Genomic DNA, 21885 nt, shown 5'->3' with positions numbered 1-21885 from the left:
TGTATATTTTTAAACATGTTGTCCCTGATATTTTATCCGTTGGTCACATGACAGATGTGAGGACTAGTTATTTTTTCTGGAAAGTGAAAGTGAAAGTGTCTCTTCAACTAGACGACTCGAGTGTCGGAGATTTCTACGAATATATCATCATGTGTTTGCTGTTAAATATTCTTCTGTGTTTGTACCTGTGTACAGGTAAGTTATTGACTGCAGCTGGCTTACACACTGTGGTGTTTTTAATTCGTGTGTGTTTGTGTTTGTGACTCCAGTCAACCTGGAAGTGTTGCGTGAAACGACACAGCTTTGAGCTCTGCACTTCTTACAGCTCAGACTGTTCTGCTCATATATAACATATCTATAACCTACAGCACAGTGCTCTGAATGAAGGGCTTTACCTGATTTATTGTGTGTCTCTCAGGTGTCCTGTGTGCTGATCAGCTGTTGGGGCTGCCCTGTGAGTTCATTGATGAGAAATTGTACATGGATAAAAATATGGACCCTCAGGTTAAGTTCATTCTGAGACAGGCCCACTTACAGTTTGGTCAAAAAGGAGATTCTCCATTGAACCCAAAAGTCGCCACTTTCCTGATCACAGGAGGTAAGACCTGCAGCCTGTTACTCTTCTGTTTCCTTTTGCTCTTTTTGATTTTCTTCTGTCCTGCTGTAGGATCCAGACTGGACCTGCAGCGATATCTGGAGAAGGCGGATGCAGAGCAGTTGGATTGTGAGGTGCGTCGGTACAGAACACAGGGCATCGGCGTCCGCTGGCCCGTCCACGGGGCGGAGGAGTACAACCAGTGGTTCAACTGCACCCTCAAACAAAGAGATGGCCTGTTCACCGTCACCAGCATCCTCAGACAACCATCAGACAAACCTCCCTCAGCAAAGCAGGGGCACCTCAGCTGGCCTGCCATCCAGGACAGAGAGATACTCATAACATCAGGTAACACCCATTACCATCAATGATATCAGCCCCTTTTGGCCTTCTTGGTAAAATCTGTCTCCGTCTCATCTTCTGAAATCTTTCTCTACAGTTGCCATGGTGATTAAAACACAAACTCCATCAGTGACATCAGGCCTCAGGGTTCAACAAAAGCTTCACTGCCAGTTTGCCGTCGACCACGAAGCACCACATGTCTCCGTGGTGTGGATCTTTCAACATCGTGCTGTACTCTTCAACCATAACAGCAGCACGGGGGAGACCAAGGGGTCAGGGGTCGATACCAAGAGCCTGGCAGGAGGGGATGTTTCCTACAACATCCAATCCACAAACACTGCCAATGATGGAACGTACACCTGCTCAGTGATGGTGGATTCACTGCTCATCCGTCTGAATATCTATCTGCATATCCAAAGTGAGAAGAAGTCAAAGTTTTAGGCTGAAAGAATAATATTCAAAATGTTATTATGATCCCTGAGACTTTTCTTTTTTCAATTAAAAATGGCTTATATAAAGTAAATATGGAAATATAAAGTAAACTACAACAATTTCCAAGTGTGAACTCAACACTATTAAATTAGTCAAAGCATTACAGAGCTAAAGGACACATAACAGGACCAGCAAATTACCTTTACAGAACAGATGTAACAAGAAAATCGTGCTAACGCTGATAAAATATTAATAAGAACCTGCAGTCTGAAGAGTGTAGCTTATGTTAGCAGAAAGACGTCCCCTTAAGGAAGAAACTGCTACTGAGCATGAAATAGTTGATGGCTAGCTTTCCCTTATGCTAAGCTAAGATACTATGCTGCTATTTGGCTGTAGAGAAAGAAGTTGAATTCCTTTAATTTGCCTCAGTGATTCATCAGGTGTTGTGTTTCTATTTGCTTCAAATATTCAGAACTCTGTGTCATGTACACAAAGTAAAAAAAACTGCTGCTGACCTAATTTTCATGCTCAGAAATCTAAAAAATCTCTTCAGATTATTATTCAGCTGTAAAACAGAAAAGTGTAAAGTGACCATCAAAATGATTGTGTCTTGTAAGCGCAGAAGGAAAAATTACAGCTGTGAATTAACTCCTGCTCACTGGAAGATTGATGAGGCATCAGAATGTATCTATGGGGAATCTCACATTGCTCCAATTCATCTTATTTGCTTCTCTTTCCTTTAGAGGAACCTGTCGTCTCGCTCAGCTCTTGGTCCAAATTGAAGCTGCTGGACGGGGAGCTGAAGAAGATCATTTGCAAGGCAGAGCGCTACTATCCTCTGGATGTGGAGATAGTTTGGCATGAGTTGACAGCTCAGAGGAACAGTTCTCCTCTCCGTGAGAAGATGGAGAACGTTGTGCTGTCCAGCCACAAAGTAGACAAAAACAGGACCTTCTCAAAGTCAGCCTTCTTCTACCTCGAGGCACAACTCAGCGACTCTGGGAGACATTTTACATGTAGCATCTCTCACCAGTCCCTGCAGATGCCCATCAAAAGGAGCGTCACCCTGGTTGTTGAGGGTAAGAGGAAGACCAAAGTCTCCGCTCCTGCAGCACCAAACATAACTGAGAACTGATGACTTCCTGTTGTGTGTTTTCTGTCAGAGCGGAGCCGATGGGTTCTTGAATACAGTGTTGCCAGCTTGATAATCATGCTGGCGGTCTTTTGGTTTATGATGCAGGCCTACCGGCTTTCAGGTAGGTGAACACTTCCTTTTAGGAACAAAGGACAGTCATGATGATGCAGGATATACATCTCAATTTGTCCTGGTTTTTGCATAATAAGATAAGATCATCCTTTATTGGTCCTTCAGGGGAGAAATTTGCATGTCACAGTAGCATCAAACATTCAGGAGAAAGAATAAAGCACACAGGGAAAAGCAGAATACATAAATATATAAAACAAATATAGGATAATAAGGAATATAACAATTTATTTAGGTAATGAATGCAAAGGCAGAGTTATACACCTGAGGTGTCTCTCACATTATTGTCTCCATAAGGACATTGCAGTTAAATATACAGATCTAACTAAAACATAAATAATCAATATAGTTTATTATGGAGCAGACATATTTTGGTGTCAGTGGCATGAAACCAGGTGAACTCTTATTATATCTTTTCAAAATACATGTTCAAGCCAAAGAGAGTAAGTCTTTTTTTCCCCCCACAGTGAAGAGAAGGTCAAGGTAAGTAAGATAATTATCAAAACTGTTGTTTGGAATTCACTGTTTCTTTCAATTAACAAGTTTAACCTTTCTGTCAATATTTGTCTGAGCAGAAGATTGTACTGAGATCCTGAGCACCAGTGGATGCCTCTTCATTCCTCCGCCCATTAGTTTTTTATTAGGAGCGTTTCAGATGTTTGAGTTTTATTCCTTTTGCAAAAATTCATTCAGGACTCAGTGGAAAGAGGACCTCTGTGTTCAGATTAACAATCTCAACATGGCAGCCAAAGACTTGTACTTGTCTTCTGAAAAAAAGGAAGAGCAAACATCTACAAAGACTTTGATCATCTTCCTGCACTGGCTCACATTTGAGCTCTGACTGTGATCACTGGAGTTCGGCAGAGAGCTCCTCCAGAAATTTTGGTGGTGATATATTTTCCTATCAGAAATTTTATCAATGTGTTTATGAATGTAATTTATTGACTTCTGTCCATAAGTGCTTTTACCTCCAACCCCTCCTCCCCATTTTTTGCTGTTTGTTGTTGTATTTTTGTAAAAATTAAAGCTCTCCAGGTTAACTTTCCTGGTACCATGATTAAAGTTGTGTTGTTTTGTATTGTGGAGTCTCCTTGTGAGCATGGAGAGGCAGGTCAGTGTGTCAGTCTGCTGGAAGGCTGTTTGGTTCTTTTCCAGACTGTCCAGAGTTCCAACTGTTAAATGTCTTTAAGTGTGTGAAGGAGACCATGCAGGACTTCAGGAGTTTGTGATTCCAGCTGATCTGATCAGATGTGTCTGTTTCTAACTTGTTGGAAGTTTGTGGTGACAAACTGGAGGACTTACAGACAGACGAGCGAATTTATGGTCCTGTTTGAAAAAGGAAAGGTCTGCAATCGATTCATTGTTTTTATCTCAGCACACTGAGATAACTTTAATATGAAACGTTTAACACGAATTCCAGTTCTTATATATTTGGGAATCTGTTGTAGCTTAGCTGCTAACATGAGCTAAAGAGAAGCCGTGTAATTCCCATCCAGGGCCGACACAAAACAACTAAACAAAACAAACAACTGTCACTCCGCAAATACACAAATTGAGTCCATTTCATCACTTTAAGTAAGTTTGTTGTTAACAAGTCTTCGGCTGCATGTCGGCTCTTTTCGTAAAAAGCGCTTCCGGTTCTTCCGCGTCAACGAGTCCGGAAAACAAGAGGGACCCTGTGACGTCACAGCACCTCCTCTGGACGAACCCGGAAGCGACGGTAAAATCGGCGTTAAATAAAAAACAACGACGTGAAACAAAAACTAATAAATAACACAACAAAAATCCTTCACTTCGTGTTTAACAGTCTATAATTTTATGATACAGAATAAAAATATGTATTTTAATCTGGATTTTTCTGCAACAAAGAATTTTATTGTTCACGTGATTGAATATTTATGAGACATATTTAGGGCACGGATATAACACATAATTTATATTTAATGCAGTTAATACAGCCTGTGTATATTTTTAAACATGTTGTCCCTGATATTTTATCCGTTGGTCACATGACAGATGTGAGGACTAGTTATTTTTTCTGGAAAGTGAAAGTGAAAGTGTCTCTTCAACTAGACGACTCGAGTGTCGGGGATTTCTACGAATATATCATCATGTGTTTGCTGTTAAATATTCTTCTGTGTTTGTACCTGTGTACAGGTAAGTTATTGACTGCAGCTGGCTTACACACTGTGGTGTTTTTAATTCGTGTGTGTTTGTGTTTGTGACTCCAGTCAACCTGGAAGTGTTGCGTGAAACGACACAGCTTTGAGCTCTGCACTTCTTACAGCTCAGACTGTTCTGCTCATATATAACATATCTATAACCTACAGCACAGTGCTCTGAATGAAGGGCTTTACCTGATTTATTGTGTGTCTCTCAGGTGTCCTGTGTGCTGATCAGCTGTTGGGGCTGCCCTGTCAGTTCATTGATGAGAATGTGTCTCTGAATAAAGATGGTCACCCTGAGACTGAGTTAATCGACAGACAGGCCCACTTACAGTTTGGTCAAAAAGGAGATTCTCCATTGAACCCACAAGTCATCACTTTCCTGATCACAGGAGGTAAGACCTGCAGCCTGTTACTCTTCTGTTTCCTTTTGCTCTTTTTGATTTTCTTCTGTCCTGCTGTAGGATCCAGACTGGACCTGCAGCGATATCTGGAGAAGGCGGATGCAGAGCAGTTGGATTGTGAGGTGCGTCGGTACAGAACACAGGGCATCGGCGTCCGCTGGCCCGTCCACGGGGCGGAGGAGTACAACCAGTGGTTCAGCTGCACCCTCAAACAAAGAGATGGCCTGTTCACCGTCACCAGCATCCTCAGACAACCATCAGACAAACCTCCCTCAGCAGAACTGGCACACCTCAGCTGGCCTGCCATCCAGGACAGAGAGATACTCACAACATCAGGTAACACCCATTACCATCAATGATATCAGCCCCTTTTGGCCTTCTTGGTAAAATCTGTCTCCGTCTCATCTTCTGAAATCTTTCTCTACAGTTGCCATGGTGATTAAAACACAAACTCCATCAGTGACATCAGGCCTCAGGGTTCAACAAAAGCTTCACTGCCAATTTGCCGTCGATCACAAATCACGGAACGTCACCGTGGAGTGGATCTTTCAACATCGTGGGGAGAGAAACAAACTCTTCAGCCATAACAGCCACACGGGGCAGACCCAGGGGTCAGGGGTCGGGACGAGGGGCTTGGCAGGCGGGGATGCTTCCTACAATATCCCCTTCACCAAGATGAGCAGCGAAGGAATTTACACCTGTTCAGTGATGGTGATGCCATTGTTCATCAGTCTGGATCTGAATCTGAATATCCAAGGTGAGAAGGAGTCAAGGACTCGGGCCAGAACAATAATTTCCAAAATAAAATTACAATTCTGGAGAATTTCAGTATATTAGAAAACCTTTTCATAGACATTTAAATGAAACGACAGCAGTTCCTGAATGTGAAGTCTTTCCCAGGTGACAACAGGTGTAAGAACATGTAGCTTCCAAAACACACCAAAACTGTCCAGCAAGTGTTTGATAAATGTCTCAAACCGGCATCATTAACTCCTGACGATAGTGAGAATGACATTATCAAGACGGAATCTCACATGGCTCAAATTCTTCTTGTTTGAATCTCTCCTCCCTTTAGAGACCCCCCGTGTCTCCATCAACATCGGGCCCACTCTGGTGCTGCAGGAGGGGAATGACCAGAAGGTCACGTGTGATGCAGAGAACTACTATCCTCTGGACGTGGAGATAAAATGGTATGTGCAGGACCCGATGTCGTCGAGCCAAAGGGTCGGCGCTCCTCTCCCCAAGGAGCTCCAGAACATTCTGCTGTCCAGCCACAAGCACAACAACGACAAGACCTTCTCGCTGTCGGCTTTCTTCTACCTCGAGGCTCAGCTCAAGGACTCGGGGAGACAGTTTACATGCAGCGTCTCCCACCGGTCCCTGAGGTTGCCCATCAAAAAGAGCTTCATCCTGACTGTTGAAGGTGAGAGGGGAGAAAACCAAAATCTGTAGCACCATGAGCTACCGCACGATGGCAGCAGAGGGACATAACTGACACCTGACGACTTCCTGTTGTGTTCTTTGCCCAGAGCCGAGCAGCTGGCTTTTTAACTTCTTCTTTGGCGGCATCGTGGTCGTACTGCTGGTCGTTCTGTGTGTAATGCTGAAGTACCTGAACTCAAGTGGGTGAACGCAAACAAACAAATGATAAAATATATATATTTTCATTTGTCCGAGCTGCTGCATGATGACGAATACAAATAATTACTTGTGATGTATAAGTTGAAGACAGTCACTGTCATTTATTTTCTCCACAGTGAGGAAGAAGTCAGTTCAGGTAAGATACTTTTTTGGAGTTCATCATTTCTTTAGTCAGAATAAATAAAACTTAATCTCTTATTTGTGTCTGAGCAGAAGAAACCATACTGAGACCTCCACTGGGCCTGAAATCCCGATCACCATGAATGCCTCGTCACTCTTCCCCTGTTGGATTTTAGACGTTTGATTGTTGAAAAGGTGAATTTGTGTTTCTGTGAAACTGAATGAACTTTTTTTAGGAGTTGCTGTGTTTTGTTTTTTTATTTTGAAGTTAAAGTAAACAATCTTTTGTTATGGGTGATGGTTTTTAATAGTAATGGTGATAAAGGTACGCTGTCAGTAGTGTTAGTTAACGCACTATGGAGTTGTGTTTTTACTAGTTGGTCATCATACAAGCAAACGGTGACAGACTTATGTTGGAAACATGCCGCTCGCTCCTGTTGTGATTATCACACCATTCAAATGATCGACAGGTGTGGTGAAAAAGAGGGAATACAGCAGGTGAGCACACGTGGATGTCAAATGTTTACTTCAAACACTTTGTCAATGTCTTACGAGGAAATCTCAGAACGTAACAATTAAGCTATTTATTTTGAAGAAAATTCAGCAGAGAAATAAAACTGGTAGGAATCAGAAATATCACATTACCAGCTGATTTATCTTTTACCAACGTAATAAGGCCGGCCACGAAGAATAAAACTATCATGTACCAAGCAGGTATTTTAAAAGTGATTATAGATCAAGATGTTAGAATTAAATGACATTATGCATGAACTACAACAGGGACTAATGACCTAATGATGGCTGCTGACGACAGGATGTACTTGACCTTTGTTCCTCTGTGGCCTCCTGAGACACTAAATCAGAATAACCACACATGATGTTTAACTGTCAGCTATGAATGTTGTGGAGCTTTCAGTAACTACTGCAGGTCGTTTTAGTTTTACTTTGATGATGTCACTGCAAAACATCACAACTGATGTACCGACCTATCAGAACCTCTGATCCTGACACGCTGGATTCACTACACAACAACTGAAGTGATACAAAAACCTGAACACAAAATGTTCTGCAGCTTAACACAAACCAAACAGCATCATGGTTCGACCTGTAACTGAAGCTTTGTGCAGCAGTTTTCAGCAAATCTGAATTATTTCCAAAACAGTATTTTAAATTTTAGAGATACGGAGACCATTTCAGGCTTCAAATGTTCAAAACCCTCCAAAGGCTGTTAACCAGATCCAGACTGTAGTGAATTCAGCTGCCAGATCCTGGAGAAGTGACCACATCGTGTCTGTTTTAGCCTCCCTGCATGGCTCCTGTTGTACAATTTGTTTCAAGATCTTACAGTTTACTTTTAAAGCCTTTCTACATGTTTTTCATCTGTCGGTCTCAGATGAGTCAGCCTGAGATCCTTCGGGCCGTAAAGCTGGAAGCAGCTGGAGGAAATCAGGTTAGCTGAGTCAGTGTCTTTTTGGCAAATCTTCTCGAAACTCTTAGACAATAAAAAAAATCCTGATCTGACTTGATTTTTAATGGCTGCTCTTCTTCATTGACATATTATCTTATATGTTTTCATATGCTTGTGAAGTTGTGTGAAGCATTTTGTAATTGATAAAAAAAAATAAAGATTATCTTTGTTACAATAACATTAATCCTGTTTCTTATATCATCAGACAGTTTGTGTGTTAAAACTGTCCAAATGTCCTTTTTTAGGGGCCTTTATGACCTCTAGGAAAAATTCTGAGTGAACATGAGTTACTTTACTGGCACCCCCAAATTATTAAAGACATTTATAAAAAATTTTTTTACAAAAGAAGCACTGCAGGTGTCTTAACTTGGTGCTGAACATACTGGTCACACGGACGCTTTATTTTTCAAAATTGACGATTTGGAACCCAAAAAACAGAAGATTGATACAAACAACTCCAAAATAATTTCTGTGCAACACTTATGAACTACAAACTGGAGTTAGCTAAATAAGAAGTCTAATCCTCACTGGTTGTTTCACTGCGACAAAGTGAAGCTTGAGATTGAACAACATACGTCCTCTGTCAAGCTGATTGATAATTAAATGCAAAAATAAAAACAAATAAATAAATCGCTTAATTGATATGAATTAAGTTTTTAAGTTGTTTGTTTTGTGTGCAGCTTGTTTCTGATAAACCTTTAAGTTGAGTGAGAGATTTCCAGCTTCACTGGTCAGTCAGGTCTGAGGCCATTTACAGGGATAAACAAGAGTTTTACTTAGATTGATTCCAGATGTGTGTTTGTGTGTGCTCCCAACACACTGCAGCCTTAGGGGTGTGTGTGTGTGTGTGTGTGTGTGTGTGGCCTAGATGTGATCACAAATGTTCAAAGAAGAAACAGAGTCAGGCAGCACTAAACCTGTCTCACAGGCTCGGAGGGCAAAAAAAAAAAAAAAAAAAAAAAAAACATTCGAAGTGACGAGGAAAAAAATGAATTAAAGAAACAGAGTTGATTTTGTTTGAAGAAATGCCACGAACAAACACAAGAGAACAGAGAAGGCCTCTTTGAGACACAGACGCAGAAAAACAATCAGGTCCAGGATCAACACTGCCGGCTGCCTGAACTGATACCATCACTATTTCAAGATAAGCTGCGATTGGAGCAATCTGAGACACAGAGGTACCACAAAAAGGTGAAAAGTAACACAGAGGACAATTTATTTGTTTTTTTTATCTTATAAAATTTGATCTGATGGTTGAACTCTCTCTGCAAGTTGCATAAATGACGTGAACGTGCTCTGCGGAGGTCTGCAGGTTTTCATTATAGTTCCTATGCAAAGTTTATGACCAAACCCAGAATTCAGCCACGCACTCAAATAAGACTCTAGATGCCGTTTAATGTGGAGAATACTTATGTTCGAATTGCTCAACTCAGATCATGTAACTCTATTTCTCCTCTCAGTCTATTTCTGGGGCTTTTTGGACCCTGGATGGGAACACAGAAAGTAAATTTGGCATGAAAACTCATCTGATTAAAAACAGTGAAATAGGCAGAAATCTTGGCCGTGGCAGCTTCAGTGGAAAATTAGTCTATATTGGTTTCAGCCTTCAGAAAACAAACCAGGTCTCTGGGGGGCTGGTTTGGTCTTGACAGCAGATCTGCTGGGAAATAAAGCTGTACCACAATCAAACGCAGGCAGCTTCAGGTCAGCAGCAGGAACACACGTCAGAATCTATCCGATACAAATAGGTGGATGTTGAGATCATCGTATCGGCTCCGTGTCATTAAACAGTAACTTGATCTTTAGATAAGGCGGTTTGGAGGCGAGCCTGGGCTGGTCCTGGAAATCGGATGATGTCACCGTAGATGTGGTGGAAGCTCAAACCGCAAACCTCTTGGTGGTGCTCGAGGGGATCACGGAGGCCGTCTGGATTCATCTTCTGAGGAACCAGCAGAATATGGACCGACTCGCCCACCAATTAGAAGACCAGTAGTCGATCTGCAGCTGCTCCGGTCCACATGCTGAAGTGTCCTTGGCCATCAGTGCGGGTCTGAATTACAAAAGCTCAATGTGAGTGCTTATAACTGATGAGCCATATGAGCATAAAATGCTTTGGCTGCTCAATAAGACGAGAAAAGTTCTGCAGAAGTTTACAACCAATTATGGTGTGAGCGGACCGTGACTGTGATCTAACAAGAAGCTGAGGATTAGATCGAAGTTAAAATATTAATATTGAAATGAAGAGGCGAGTTTTTGTGGAGCTTTGTGTTGTCCAAAGTATAAAATCTGTGACAGCAACAAAAGGCCTCATTTTCCTGAACAGCATCCTCCCCAGAAACCCCCCCTCAGCGTGTCAGGTCAGGAGGCCGCTGCTATAGCGTCACTGGTGCATTTCCACGCAGAACCTGGTAACTGAAACTGAGTGGAAACTTCATGGGTGCGTGTGTGACCCTGTGACCACACGCTCAGCTCCTGCACACGTGATCTAAAGCTGGTGGAAAATTCACTGTCTTGGTGTGCTGTGCGGCTTCAGCTTCAGTTTCCTTCCTCCTCCTCACCACAAATTCTTCTCTTTTATTTCTTCCACCAAGCTCACTCTCCCCTCTCTTTGGCTGGACTTCCGCTCAGACCTAACGGTGATTCTTTTGAATAATAAACAGCCGTAACGTCTGGCTGCGCTCTCCTGAGCTGCCGTGACAGATCAGGAATAACACGACTGATTTTCAACACAAAGACTGTTTGGAGAAGCAAACTGCTGCTAATTTCCATCACTCCCTCAGTTTGAGTGAACTCTGTTCCCTGCCAGGTGAGGTCAGGTTGCACCAAGTCATAAAAACCAAAAAAAGAAAAAGTTCCTGCTGCAGCTTCGGGGCGATGAGCTCATGAAACCAGTTCCTGGCCTGGCCGCTGGCGCTCTCTCATCAGCCAGCAGCTGGTGGGTTTTCATGTTGAGACATCGTAGTTACATAAGGGAGAGAGTGAAATATGATTTATATAGTGCAACAAACCAACATTTCAGTCACATCGTAAAAAGCCAGCTCGTGTCATTGCGCAGGTATGCATCGTGAAAATGTTGGAGAAAAATAACCTAATCAGCTCTCTGGAGAATGTTTGAGTTGAGTTTTGTGTGGTGACTATGGCCAAAAAAGATTTTTGCGTAGTGCAATTGAACGTATGTGATGATACACTGACAACTTATTGAGCAACAAAGCGGGACGTGATTAAGGAGAATTATTCGAGAGTATTTTTATCTTTTATTTCTCCATCTGTTTGTGTTTACATGGAAACTAAAGGGGAATAACTGTAATTGATAGTGGCCATCAGAGATGGGAGTGTGTGTGTGTGTGTGTAAGGGTGACACACACACACACACAGCATAAACATAGTGTCATGGTTAGTTCAAAGACACTGGCGTTCACACAGGAGAAAGGCAATAAGTCAGATGACGAGGAGGATCCATGGTGACTGCACATCGCTGCGTAATGTTGTTGTTTGTTTATGCGTCCTTGTGTCCATGAGGATCATTTGAAAACTGAGCCGCTCTCACAGTCGCCGATATGGATAAGAAATCTTCTGAAAAAGAGCTGTGTTTTTTTTTTTTTTCCTTCTGAAGCAAAAACAAAGAAACATTATTCCTGAGTCGTGGGCAAATGTTTGCAGCACTTTTCAGCCCTGAAGACACATGTGATTTTAACCACTGTGACAGTTTAAATGGTCACCAATCAGTGATGTCATATCTTCAAAGTACACGTGTTGGCGTTATGGTCGGCCATCTTGAAGGCCCAGATAGCAAAATCACACTGAATTAAAGTTGATTTATGGTCAGGTAGAAATGTTGACTCTATGTTGAAACAGAATTGAATCAACGTCATATCTTCAACCACATCTGACGCTGAATCAACACTGATTCAACCATCCTCTAAATGGTATTCTACGTGTAAATGTTAATCAGATATAAATACTGCTATTACTTTAGTTCAAATTTACCTTTGCGTGCGTTAATTTGAACCATGAAATATTACATTTTAACATTTGAATTACTAAAAATAATAATAACAGCACGCACTGTTTTGATCTCCACCATTTATTCTGAAAACTTGTGAAACAACAATAACAACTGAATGGAATAACTATTAAAATAATGGTTTGGGGGGGCTCCCCTAATGTCCCCTTTATGTGGTCAAACTGTCTGATTTAAAAAATAACACATTTAGTGTGGACCATGTGCTTAAACACGTTTAATGATCGTTAAACATGATTGTGATGTCAGACATTTTATGAATGACGAACTTCTGCTCTCAACGTAAACACAACGTTAAAACGTTAAGCTAACTTTGAGTGCTAAGAGCTTAACCTGGGCGGCTAACAACGCTGTAAATATGCCCGTTAATGTGAAACTTTATCGGAATTTAATGAACTCTAAACTCACAAAACAGATTTAGTTAGGAAAAATATTCTCCACTTACCGGAAGAGCCGCAGGACCGACTGCAACGACCGAGTGGCGGGAAAATCAGACGCTCCCGGTCTTGATCGTAGGTGAGTATAGCCCATTTTTACATTTATATTGAGCCCCAACCCCCTTAAATATGAGTAAAAGCAATGTTTTTACTTTCTCCCTGATAAGAAAAAAGAAATGTTAACAAATCGGTAGAGAGTCTTTGGCTTAAATGTAGTATTTTAACAACGAAAATACACCGTCCCCTCCCCCCTTCTTCAATGGTATGATCCACACTCTCTCCGCGGCGGACTCGCCACCTTCTCGGGAGATACCAAGATACCGCCATGCTTAAACGTTTTGACTGCCCCGATCCAGAGGCGACTTCTAGATGTCACAACATATAACACACAAACTCTAAGAAGATTTACTGGTTAAAAAGAAAAACAAAACCCGTCCACAGCATATGGCGCTTAAATAGCCCCCCCCCCCCCCCGGAATGGTCTGACCCAGTTCTGCACATCAAAACAGCATCTTTAAAATTTAGTGATTTATATTATTTTATTATTATATTTATTTATATTGATTGATATTGTTGATTTTAATGTTTAAAATTTAATGTTGGCATTTCAATCATCAAACTTCAAAGACATATTTTCAACAGTAAATTATTAGAAGGTTGATCTGCTGTTGATTTTTCAACCTTAAACAAAAATCAGCCTTGCTGACCTTAAATCAACGTTGAGTCGCCTGAACTGTGACTCACACCCTACTTTAAGGTCTATTTTCCACCATCCGGTTGCAAAGAGAAGTCCCATTGTATTGAAGTCTATGGGAAAATGTCCACCGTTCTCCTCTGAATTATTAGCTCAGTAAATGTTTTTTTTTCCATAATGAAGACATTACCAAACAGTCTTTGTTGTGTTGAAGCAAATCAGATGATCTGCTACATATAAAGCTCGACTCTGGTGGGACTCGAACCCACAACCTTTGAATCACTTCTTCTATGTGCATCTAGAAGTCCAATGCGCTATCCATTGCGCCACAGAGCCTTGTGTTGACGCCTTTGGAAGATGTCGCTCCTTCCTGATGAGTTAATGGTCTCAGTCTAATACAATATGATGTTAATTTTTTTAATTATTCTCCCATTTAGAGGAAAATAGAGTTGAAGGAGGGGGGTGGGGTTAGAGGGCGGGGCGAAAGTGTGACTTCAAAAAGAACAAATTTCATGGAGGACTTTCACTTAGCGGCGACTCATATTATCAAACCGTTTGATGGTTCAGTTCATTCTTTGGAAAAAGAATCCTAATACAGAGGAACTTAACAGCGATTAAACAAACTAACCTACATTCAACCAAAACCACCATCTTTCCTGAACCTTTTCCTAAACCTCAGCACAGACCTCGTCCTCCTGGAGAGTCCATCAGATTAATGACTGTTGCACTTCGTTCATGCTGCGTGTTGAAAACAGACTTTAAACATGTTTAACCAAGTGAGACAAATGTCGACTCCTCTGCTTCAATGAGAGCTCTCCTGATTCTGGATCTAAAGAGCTTCTTTATGCAGCTCTTGGCCCTTATACGTCTGTCAGTGACTGAATAATTGAGTACTGACATCTAGATATGTATATATTTTTCTAAGACTTGCATGGAAACCTCCATAAATCAAACATCTGTTTGATTAAATCAGAGTCGCCTCGTCAGCAGGACGGCTGGTGTCCAGACAAAGACACTCCGCTCCTGTTCGAACCTGATCTTTCTGCATACTCTACACTATAATTTAAAAGCAGACGTCCAACTATTGCTTTGGTGGAATCCATCACTGATTTTATGAGTGTATGATGATTTGGTATCCAGGAAGGATCCATAGTGAGGGATGATCTGAACAACCCGACGTTCAGAGGAGAAAAAAAAAAGTACTCTGTGGTGATACAGCATGTTCCGACCGCACCATAATCCCTGCTGACATCAGGATTAGGCTCAGTTTTAATTTATAATGAGGAGGCCAGATGTGTGTGTGCGTGTGTGTGTGTGTTTGTGTGTTTGTGTGCGTGTGTGTGTGGACAGTAACAGCCACTCTCCAACAGCGTAACACGGGAAAGGTCAGCAGGACAGATTCCCAGACTGTTAAATGGTGAAAAGGGACGTTCAGGGAAATTCAACTGTTACATTCTCTCTCTGTAAACCGGTCCGTGCTGCACAGATGCACACACACACACACACAGACACACACAAGTTTAGACAACACACTTGATATACTGACTCTCTGGGGCTTTGATAAAACTCATCCTGAGTGACCTAATTCGTGCTGCTGGAAGATAAAACAGACAGACTGACTGACTCGACATTTCAGCGTTGTGGTTAATTCAAAAAGACACAACTCTTTGTTTTAATTGTTTTAAAAAAAAAATTAAAATTCCTCTTCCTCCACATTTGTCTCCTTTGACTTGTCCTTCATGAGTTAACACTTCAGACAATAGATTTCACTTCTTTTTTAATATTTGCATTTTGGGTTAGGGTTAGACGGTCAGACGGGTCAGACGGGAAGATAAATTGTGGGTTTTTTTGTGATTTCCAGTGGCAGACCAGCAGAGGTGAACACAACCGGCAGCTCTCAGGGGTGTCCAAACGTTCTCCATATGGTGATAATAAGGACAGCAGATCCTGTAGCCGAGCCAAGGCCAAGCACATATTCAAAACCCGACGTGATGTTCATGACTTCACTTTTTCACACAGCAAAGGAAGTGATGGATGATGATTCCTGGCTCTTCTCCTTAAACCAGATCTGCTGCAGGATTTAACGTCCAGCAGAGGACAGGAGGTCACTGACGGCTCAGTCCAGAACTTCATGGATCCATCAAGACTCACTAAACTCAGAAATACAAAGAGATGACACGTGATTGAGGATTTCCAGCTCAAATAAACGCCCACAGTTTTTATGTTCTACGCTGACAAAACATTCAGAAGGCGTCTGGATCTGTCACATCCAGCCTGGGCGATATTTACTGCAGATATTTAGTGAATCGTCTTCAGCGTCTCAGTAATTATCAGGTCCTGGACAGTGAGGGCCTTTTTCTGTGGGTTTAACTAAACCGCCGTGTTAACGGCCCCACGGAGGACAGATTTAACGGACGTTGGTTGTCAGTGTTACAGTGATAAACACACCAACTTTACCAAAGACTACTGGGTTAGGTTAAAGTGAATAAAATGGTGGAAAAAAATCCTTCTTCTTCAACATTAGAGGATCTTTGTCGTCATGCTTACAATAATAACAACGCAGTAAACGAGATAACAGAGAGCAGGGAATCGAACGCGGCTCTCCTGTGTTTTATTAAGCCATCATGGTATTTGTCGCTCCGTAAATTATGCCACTGCATGTTTCCCCTTCAATTCCCGTCATCGTCGCCACGAGCGCTAGATGTCGCCTAGCAACAAAACCTAATTATGATGTCATAATGACAGAAAGGTCTAAGACTGAGTGACCTTGTGTCTCAACCACAAACCACGTTTAATAACGTTTCACCTGACAAGCACCTCCAGCACAGACCCGGCTCTGTGGCGGTGACCGCACACTTAGCACAGAAAGGCAGAATAAAGCAGAAAAAGGTCTTTTATTAACGTTGGCGTGAGCAACGTGTTTCGACACCTCGTTCAGTGAGCCCGAAGGCGACGTGAACAAATCACCACTTCTCTCTCTCTGCGGCCGCCTCAGCTGGGTTACTCTGTGTCAAACAGTGTTTTGGTGTTTTATTTTCATCTTTTTTATCTTCAGGTTGTATTTGAAAAAATAATAATAAAAAAAAGATTTAGTGATAGCGTTGTCCAAGTCTTTCAGTTTTACTTTAAAGCCTATTTTTACTGATAAATGTTGTATGAGGGGAATAATAATCATCTCCCCACAAAGAACAAGGCTCCAGGTGAGTTTAGCTGTAATTTGCATTTAGCAACATTTTTTGTTGATTTGTCTTCCACGTCTTGCAAATCCAGGACTCAAAGTTCATTCCTGACAAGATATATTTCATGCAAATGAAAACTCTTCCTGATAGACGTCCTGTTGAAGTCATGTTAACCTGACAGGTCTGGGGGGTGGTGACATTAACATAATATCGACGTTTCATCTCAAAAAGGTGAATTATTTAGCACATAGTATGATGACATCACTTATTTCTGTTTAGGAGCGCTTCATTTCACAGTTTTGTGACTCTTCTTGTATAACCATGTTAAAAGTGATGTGTTCGATATATTTACTGTAACTGCAGACCATTGGCCTGGTTTTAATGAGTCTTCGCGGTTGTGTAGACCAAATGATGTTGTGTGTCCAAACTTAAATATCTCTGGCTGATGGATGCTGTCTAATAACTCTGCTGATTAGCTTTGTTCATGTTAGCGTGTTTGTGTTTGGCTCCATAGCCTGGACGAGGAAAGGGTGATGTAATGCTGAAACAGGGCCTGGCTGCCAGGTGAAGGGCTGATCTGGTAAAACAGCACAACTCTGAGTGTGTGTGTGTGTGTGTGTGTGTGTGTATGTATGTGTGTAGATTGCAGTGACAGAACAATTGATGGATATGACAGAGCTGTTTTTGGCTGAGCCTGAGTGAATGACATCATGTTGAACTTTCACACACACCCACATGTACCAATCAGTAATCAGAGCGTTTAAAGTTGTTCACTGATTGAACAGCAACTGCATGTGTGTACGTGTGTGTGTGTGTCTGTGTGTGTTTTTGTTGTTACGTTGGTCAGTGATCATAATCTAAATAAGAATTTTTCAGAGGCAACACCAGCGAGTTTCCCAGAGAGCGCTGGGGTACTTCAGGTCACGTCCTCGCCACAGTTCCCAGCATCCTCTCTGCTGTTGACATTAGGGGCATGTCCACTTCCACGCATATCTAATCCTAATGCTGTCCCACGGAGGACGCCCCCCCCCCGTCTGTTCACTGTCCCTGATATCATCCTTCTCTCTGGAGATCAGAGAGGAGAAGGTTTGACTTTCACCAAATCAAATCATCAAAATAAACGTTTAACCTTTTTTTCTGGACATCCTCCGAAGCTCTCGTCTCTTACAGGTAAAGTCTGAGTGTCAGTGAGGAGAGTTGTTGGAAATAAAGCAGGAGAATGTGTTTGTTGGACAGCAGCGGAGGTCGAGGTGATCTCAGAGTTCAGAGAAACACAACAGTACTGTTCAAAGTGAAGCTCGGGGACCTTTTTCAATCCAACAGGACAAAACTTCTGAGAAATATTCAAGTCTGATCCGTGAGGCTTCATAGTTCATGTTCAGTAATTTCATCCACATTTCTTGAAAAAACAATAAAGTAATAAAGGTTCTTGATTAATCTGAAACAGACACGAGGCTTCTTTGTGTTTTTGGAGGCCGGACACGGACGATGCTGTGGAAATAAACCAAATGTTGACTCTGAAAGTTTCCGTAAGTGACGCTACGTGATACAAACGCAGCATCCTGATATAAACAAATCTCATCCTGTCCATCGGACACGCCTTCCCCTCCCCAGAACCTCGGCCTCAAATTCCTATCATCGCTCCTCCAGCTCCCTTCGCCTGCTGATACCTCGGCCCTCCGTCCTCCCAGTCAGCCGACGAGCAGCGTCGGCTGTTCGCCAGACATCGTGTTTGGAGTTCGGCCCAAAAGGCCTCATCGGGGCCGCAGAATCCTTTTCCTCCAGCTCTCAGGAAGCTTCAGCTGTTACTCATCGTCTAAATTATCAGCTAAATCACATTTTTCAACTCCAGCAAGCTCAGTGAGCTGAAATATCCTAAACTTTATAGTTTTTATTGTGTCAATCTACAGTTTATTCTTTAATATTATCATAAATATGACAAATAACTCCTGAAACCTGTTAAACTGAATAGATGGATATCACAGATTGTGTGGTATTACATTTTTTTTAACTGACTTCACTTTAATACGTTTCAGGTCAGCAGTGTACGAACTAATTTTTACTAATCACTCAGAAAAACAAAGCATTTCTTTGTCTTTCGGCTCCTCGTGAAGTCAGTTAAAGGGCTTTGAAGTATCGATGACATCACCCCGATTTGGCTGCTGTTTCAACGTGACAGGTTTCCATAGAAACTCTGATGTCATGGTGGGATGGTGGCGGATGGTGGTGGATGGTGGCTGCGAGGTGAAGCGGAGTTGATCGTGTTTTGGTTTTTTTTTTTTTTTTTTTAACCAGGCCTGTTTTAGGAGCCGGCAGGTAGCCAAGTCTGCTGAACCTGTCGACTCATGCACTCAACCTGTGTGACGTTGTCGTCTGGTGCGATCTGTGTGTGTTTTCAAATACAACACTTATGTAAAGAGGAATGTTCTGGGAAAGTGTGCAGAAAAATGGCCATAAATAGAAAAGTGTCTGATTTTCTAAAGTGATAACAGCCACAGAAGAAACATGGCCCGTGAATTCTTTTTTTAATTAAATGCCTCTCATGACACAGAAACTGCTGCTGATTTGACTGAAGTCAGAAAAAAAGTTGTGAAGGAATTTTAAATTTGGGAAGAAATTACAAATTTTTAAAAGATTTAGCTGTTACAGAGCTAAAATTTGGATTGAGAGCAGTTGACATTACCGAGCAGGATCTGAGATCATTTCATCTCTTTGTTGTATTAACACCTCCAGAAGTTTGTATATCTCCTCTAGAAAGACAGAGTCTTAAAAACGTGAATGTGTTGGAGGAAGAATTCAGATCTACTGATGTCGTTTTAGGTACCATTCATTCAAAATGTAACTTAAACATGCACAATATTTCTAATGAATCTGTCACTATTAATTAAATATGCGAAACGTTACCTTCTCATCAAATCTCAATAGTTGATAAGTGATTAGAAACATAAAGCACGATGCAACGCTGATGCTTCCTTGAGGGAAATCTGGAATATATATATAATATTTAGAGTGCAGCCCAAAAGGCAGTGAATGTTCAGAAGGTTCATAATTAACGTTCTCCCAAAGCCACAAACGGCGATCACTGTTGTGTTGATGATCTGTAGTTGTGTCATTTTCAGCCTGACTCATTCTCGTGTTTAGACTAATGTTGGTTTGCATGTAATGGCTGCATCTGTATGTGTGGTGAGTGTGTGTGTGTGTGTGTGTTTATGGGAGTTTGAAGGAGTGCAGACATATTTTGCGTTCTGTTTAAAGCGGCACTGACGTACACTGTTCTCTGTGCGTGAACTCAGAGCCCTCTTGTTAATGTTTACAGTCTGTGTGTGTGTGTGTGTGTGTGAGAAGTGCATTTGGTGATAAAGGATAAAGCTGACTGTGTGTATATCAGTGTGTGTGTGTACGTACACACTGTAATCCCATCAGATGCCGTTTAGGGGAATGTGGATGATGACAGGGGGCAGATTAAGGAGGAATGTGGTTACGTTTGGCATCTTTAGCGATACAGTTTCACCATGTTCCTGCTAACACACCTATAATTAAACAGTTTAATTATAAACAGTGTTCTTCCTTAATGAAAGTCTATCAAACATTATCCACTTAAACACAGCGCCCGATCATCCTTTTATGTTGCCAGCTGCACAAAACGTGCTGAAATTAAAAACACTGGTGACCCAGAAGAGGATGAGTTTCTTCCTTCTTACAAAAAAAAACCCAAAACAGATTTGTATTAAAATTTGCATCTGGCATTTGCATGTTTCCTGGTGTACATTTAAAAATATAATTCCAGACTGCGATCAGCTGTAAGTCAGTTTAACGACAACTCATAATATACAAAGCATACACAACTCAACAAAAAGGTGTTTTATCCTGTTTATATTTCATTAACCGCCACCATCAGTCACTCATGAGAACCTTCATTACATCAAGGTGTGTCAGCCACTCGACGGGTGTTTGTGTGTCCTTGTTGTGACTTATTGTGCAACATTTCGTGCACCTGAGGCCAGTTATCACAACTGGAGATCTGAGTTTGGGATGATTTCATCTGAGATTTTTTTCTTTAGGATTCGTTTGAACTGTTCAAGCACAGTTGGAAACCTTTTTCATTAATGTTGGATGTTCCTTCGAAGTAAACAGCTGCATGAAAGAAAAAATAAATAGAAGCATTGTGTAGCAAATTATGTTGTGAAAGTTTCACTGAAGCACTCAGAAACTGTTCAATCAGTAAATATAGTTAGATAAAAAATCTTTGAATCGAGAAACGATACAGATTGCTGCACTTAATTACAAAGACAACAGCAAAATCTGAAAACTTGGCTATTTATCAGCATGCAACAACAACAAAATCAGCAACCTGAGTCCTTTGAGCAGCTCTGCTTCTTCAGGGCGGCCAACGGGTGAGAAGGCTGACTTCAGTGAAGAAATAAAAGCAAAATCCAGAACACAATTGTTGGTTTCCACTGCCGGAGACGACTCAGAGGATTCAGAGGAATAAAATTTGATGCTTGGCAGACAAAAAGGGAAAGCCACAAGTAGCCCCCTTTAGCTTCCTCCACAAGCATATCATCTGATGGATGTTTGTATTTAAGGCATCAAACTGTCCGTTATTTTCTGCTCACACTCTGCTTCACTCCAAACTCCAAACCCCCCCTCAGAGGAAGGAGTGTTTTTAAAAATGTCACCTAAATATCAGCGGATAGTTTTACTGCTTGAGGAGTCGATAAGCAGAAAAGTGCGTGACCTCCTTCTCCTCCTCCTCAGCGATCTGGCTGGATGTTTACGGCCTCAGCTGCGCTCGGAGGGAGCCGAGTCGGAGAAGGAAAACATATGTGGTCATTGTCAAAACAAGTTGGATTGTGGGAGTCTGAGCAGAGAGACGAAGGTCGGGGTATTGTTGTGCTGACAGCTGAAGTATTTTATTTCATACCTCTCTTATTCATGCAGGTCAGACTAAATCACCTGCTGACTCACTATTGCTGGAAAGCATTGCTTCCCAAGCTGGGGCCCGGGGACTTGGCTCGGGGCCCGCAGGGACTGTGAGGGTGCCCCGAAATGAGCAACAGCTTCATTCTGCTGTGAGCAGATTTAGCAGATTTCAGGACGAATCATGAGCAAACACGGTTGGG

General features: G+C 41.8%; 2 protein-coding genes and 1 non-coding gene across 3 annotated transcripts; 2 read left to right on the top strand and 1 right to left on the bottom strand.

Annotated features, from left to right (window-relative positions):
* The first annotated feature begins 35 nt into the window (after window positions 1-35).
* Window positions 36-3689, top strand: LOC115053300 (tapasin-related protein-like). The gene is made up of 8 exons (XM_029517891.1): window positions 36-195; window positions 419-598; window positions 668-943; window positions 1035-1355; window positions 2113-2448; window positions 2533-2625; window positions 3101-3116; window positions 3209-3689. The coding sequence occupies exons 1-8, from the start codon at window positions 48-50 to the stop codon at window positions 3219-3221; spliced, it is 1383 nt and encodes a 460-aa protein (XP_029373751.1). The 5' UTR covers window positions 36-47; the 3' UTR covers window positions 3222-3689.
* A 970-nt stretch (window positions 3690-4659) lies between these two features.
* Window positions 4660-7254, top strand: LOC115053232 (tapasin-related protein-like). The gene is made up of 8 exons (XM_029517800.1): window positions 4660-4790; window positions 5014-5193; window positions 5263-5538; window positions 5630-5959; window positions 6278-6625; window positions 6732-6824; window positions 6960-6979; window positions 7057-7254. The coding sequence occupies exons 1-8, from the start codon at window positions 4745-4747 to the stop codon at window positions 7069-7071; spliced, it is 1308 nt and encodes a 435-aa protein (XP_029373660.1). The 5' UTR covers window positions 4660-4744; the 3' UTR covers window positions 7072-7254.
* A 6573-nt stretch (window positions 7255-13827) lies between these two features.
* On the bottom strand, window positions 13828-13919 carry trnar-ucu (transfer RNA arginine (anticodon UCU)). Its single transcript is given in 2 exon segments — window positions 13828-13863; window positions 13883-13919. It is a non-coding gene; the product is annotated as a tRNA-Arg (tRNA).
* Between the last annotated feature and the right edge of the window lie 7966 nt (window positions 13920-21885).

The sequence above is a fragment of the Echeneis naucrates genome, chromosome 13 (genome assembly GCF_900963305.1).
Source record: "Echeneis naucrates chromosome 13, fEcheNa1.1, whole genome shotgun sequence".
Classification (NCBI taxonomy): domain Eukaryota; kingdom Metazoa; phylum Chordata; class Actinopteri; order Carangiformes; family Echeneidae; genus Echeneis; species Echeneis naucrates.
The sequence above is the reverse complement of the archived record's forward strand: the minus strand, read 5'-3'. Positions and strand labels throughout refer to the sequence as shown.

Bases quoted from the DNA above. Each gene is read 5' to 3' on its own strand.
- LOC115053300 (XM_029517891.1), top strand. From the start codon at position 48: ATGACAGATGTGAGGACTAGTTATTTTTTCTGGAAAGTGAAAGTGAAA. The intron at 944-1,034 runs GTAACACCCATT...CTTTCTCTACAG, and splicing joins AGAGATACTCATAACATCAG to TTGCCATGGTGATTAAAACA. The intron at 2,449-2,532 runs GTAAGAGGAAGA...GTTTTCTGTCAG, and splicing joins CGTCACCCTGGTTGTTGAGG to AGCGGAGCCGATGGGTTCTT.
- LOC115053232 (XM_029517800.1), top strand. From the start codon at position 4,745: ATGTGTTTGCTGTTAAATATTCTTCTGTGTTTGTACCTGTGTACAG. The intron at 5,539-5,629 runs GTAACACCCATT...CTTTCTCTACAG, and splicing joins AGAGATACTCACAACATCAG to TTGCCATGGTGATTAAAACA. The intron at 6,626-6,731 runs GTGAGAGGGGAG...TTCTTTGCCCAG, and splicing joins CTTCATCCTGACTGTTGAAG to AGCCGAGCAGCTGGCTTTTT.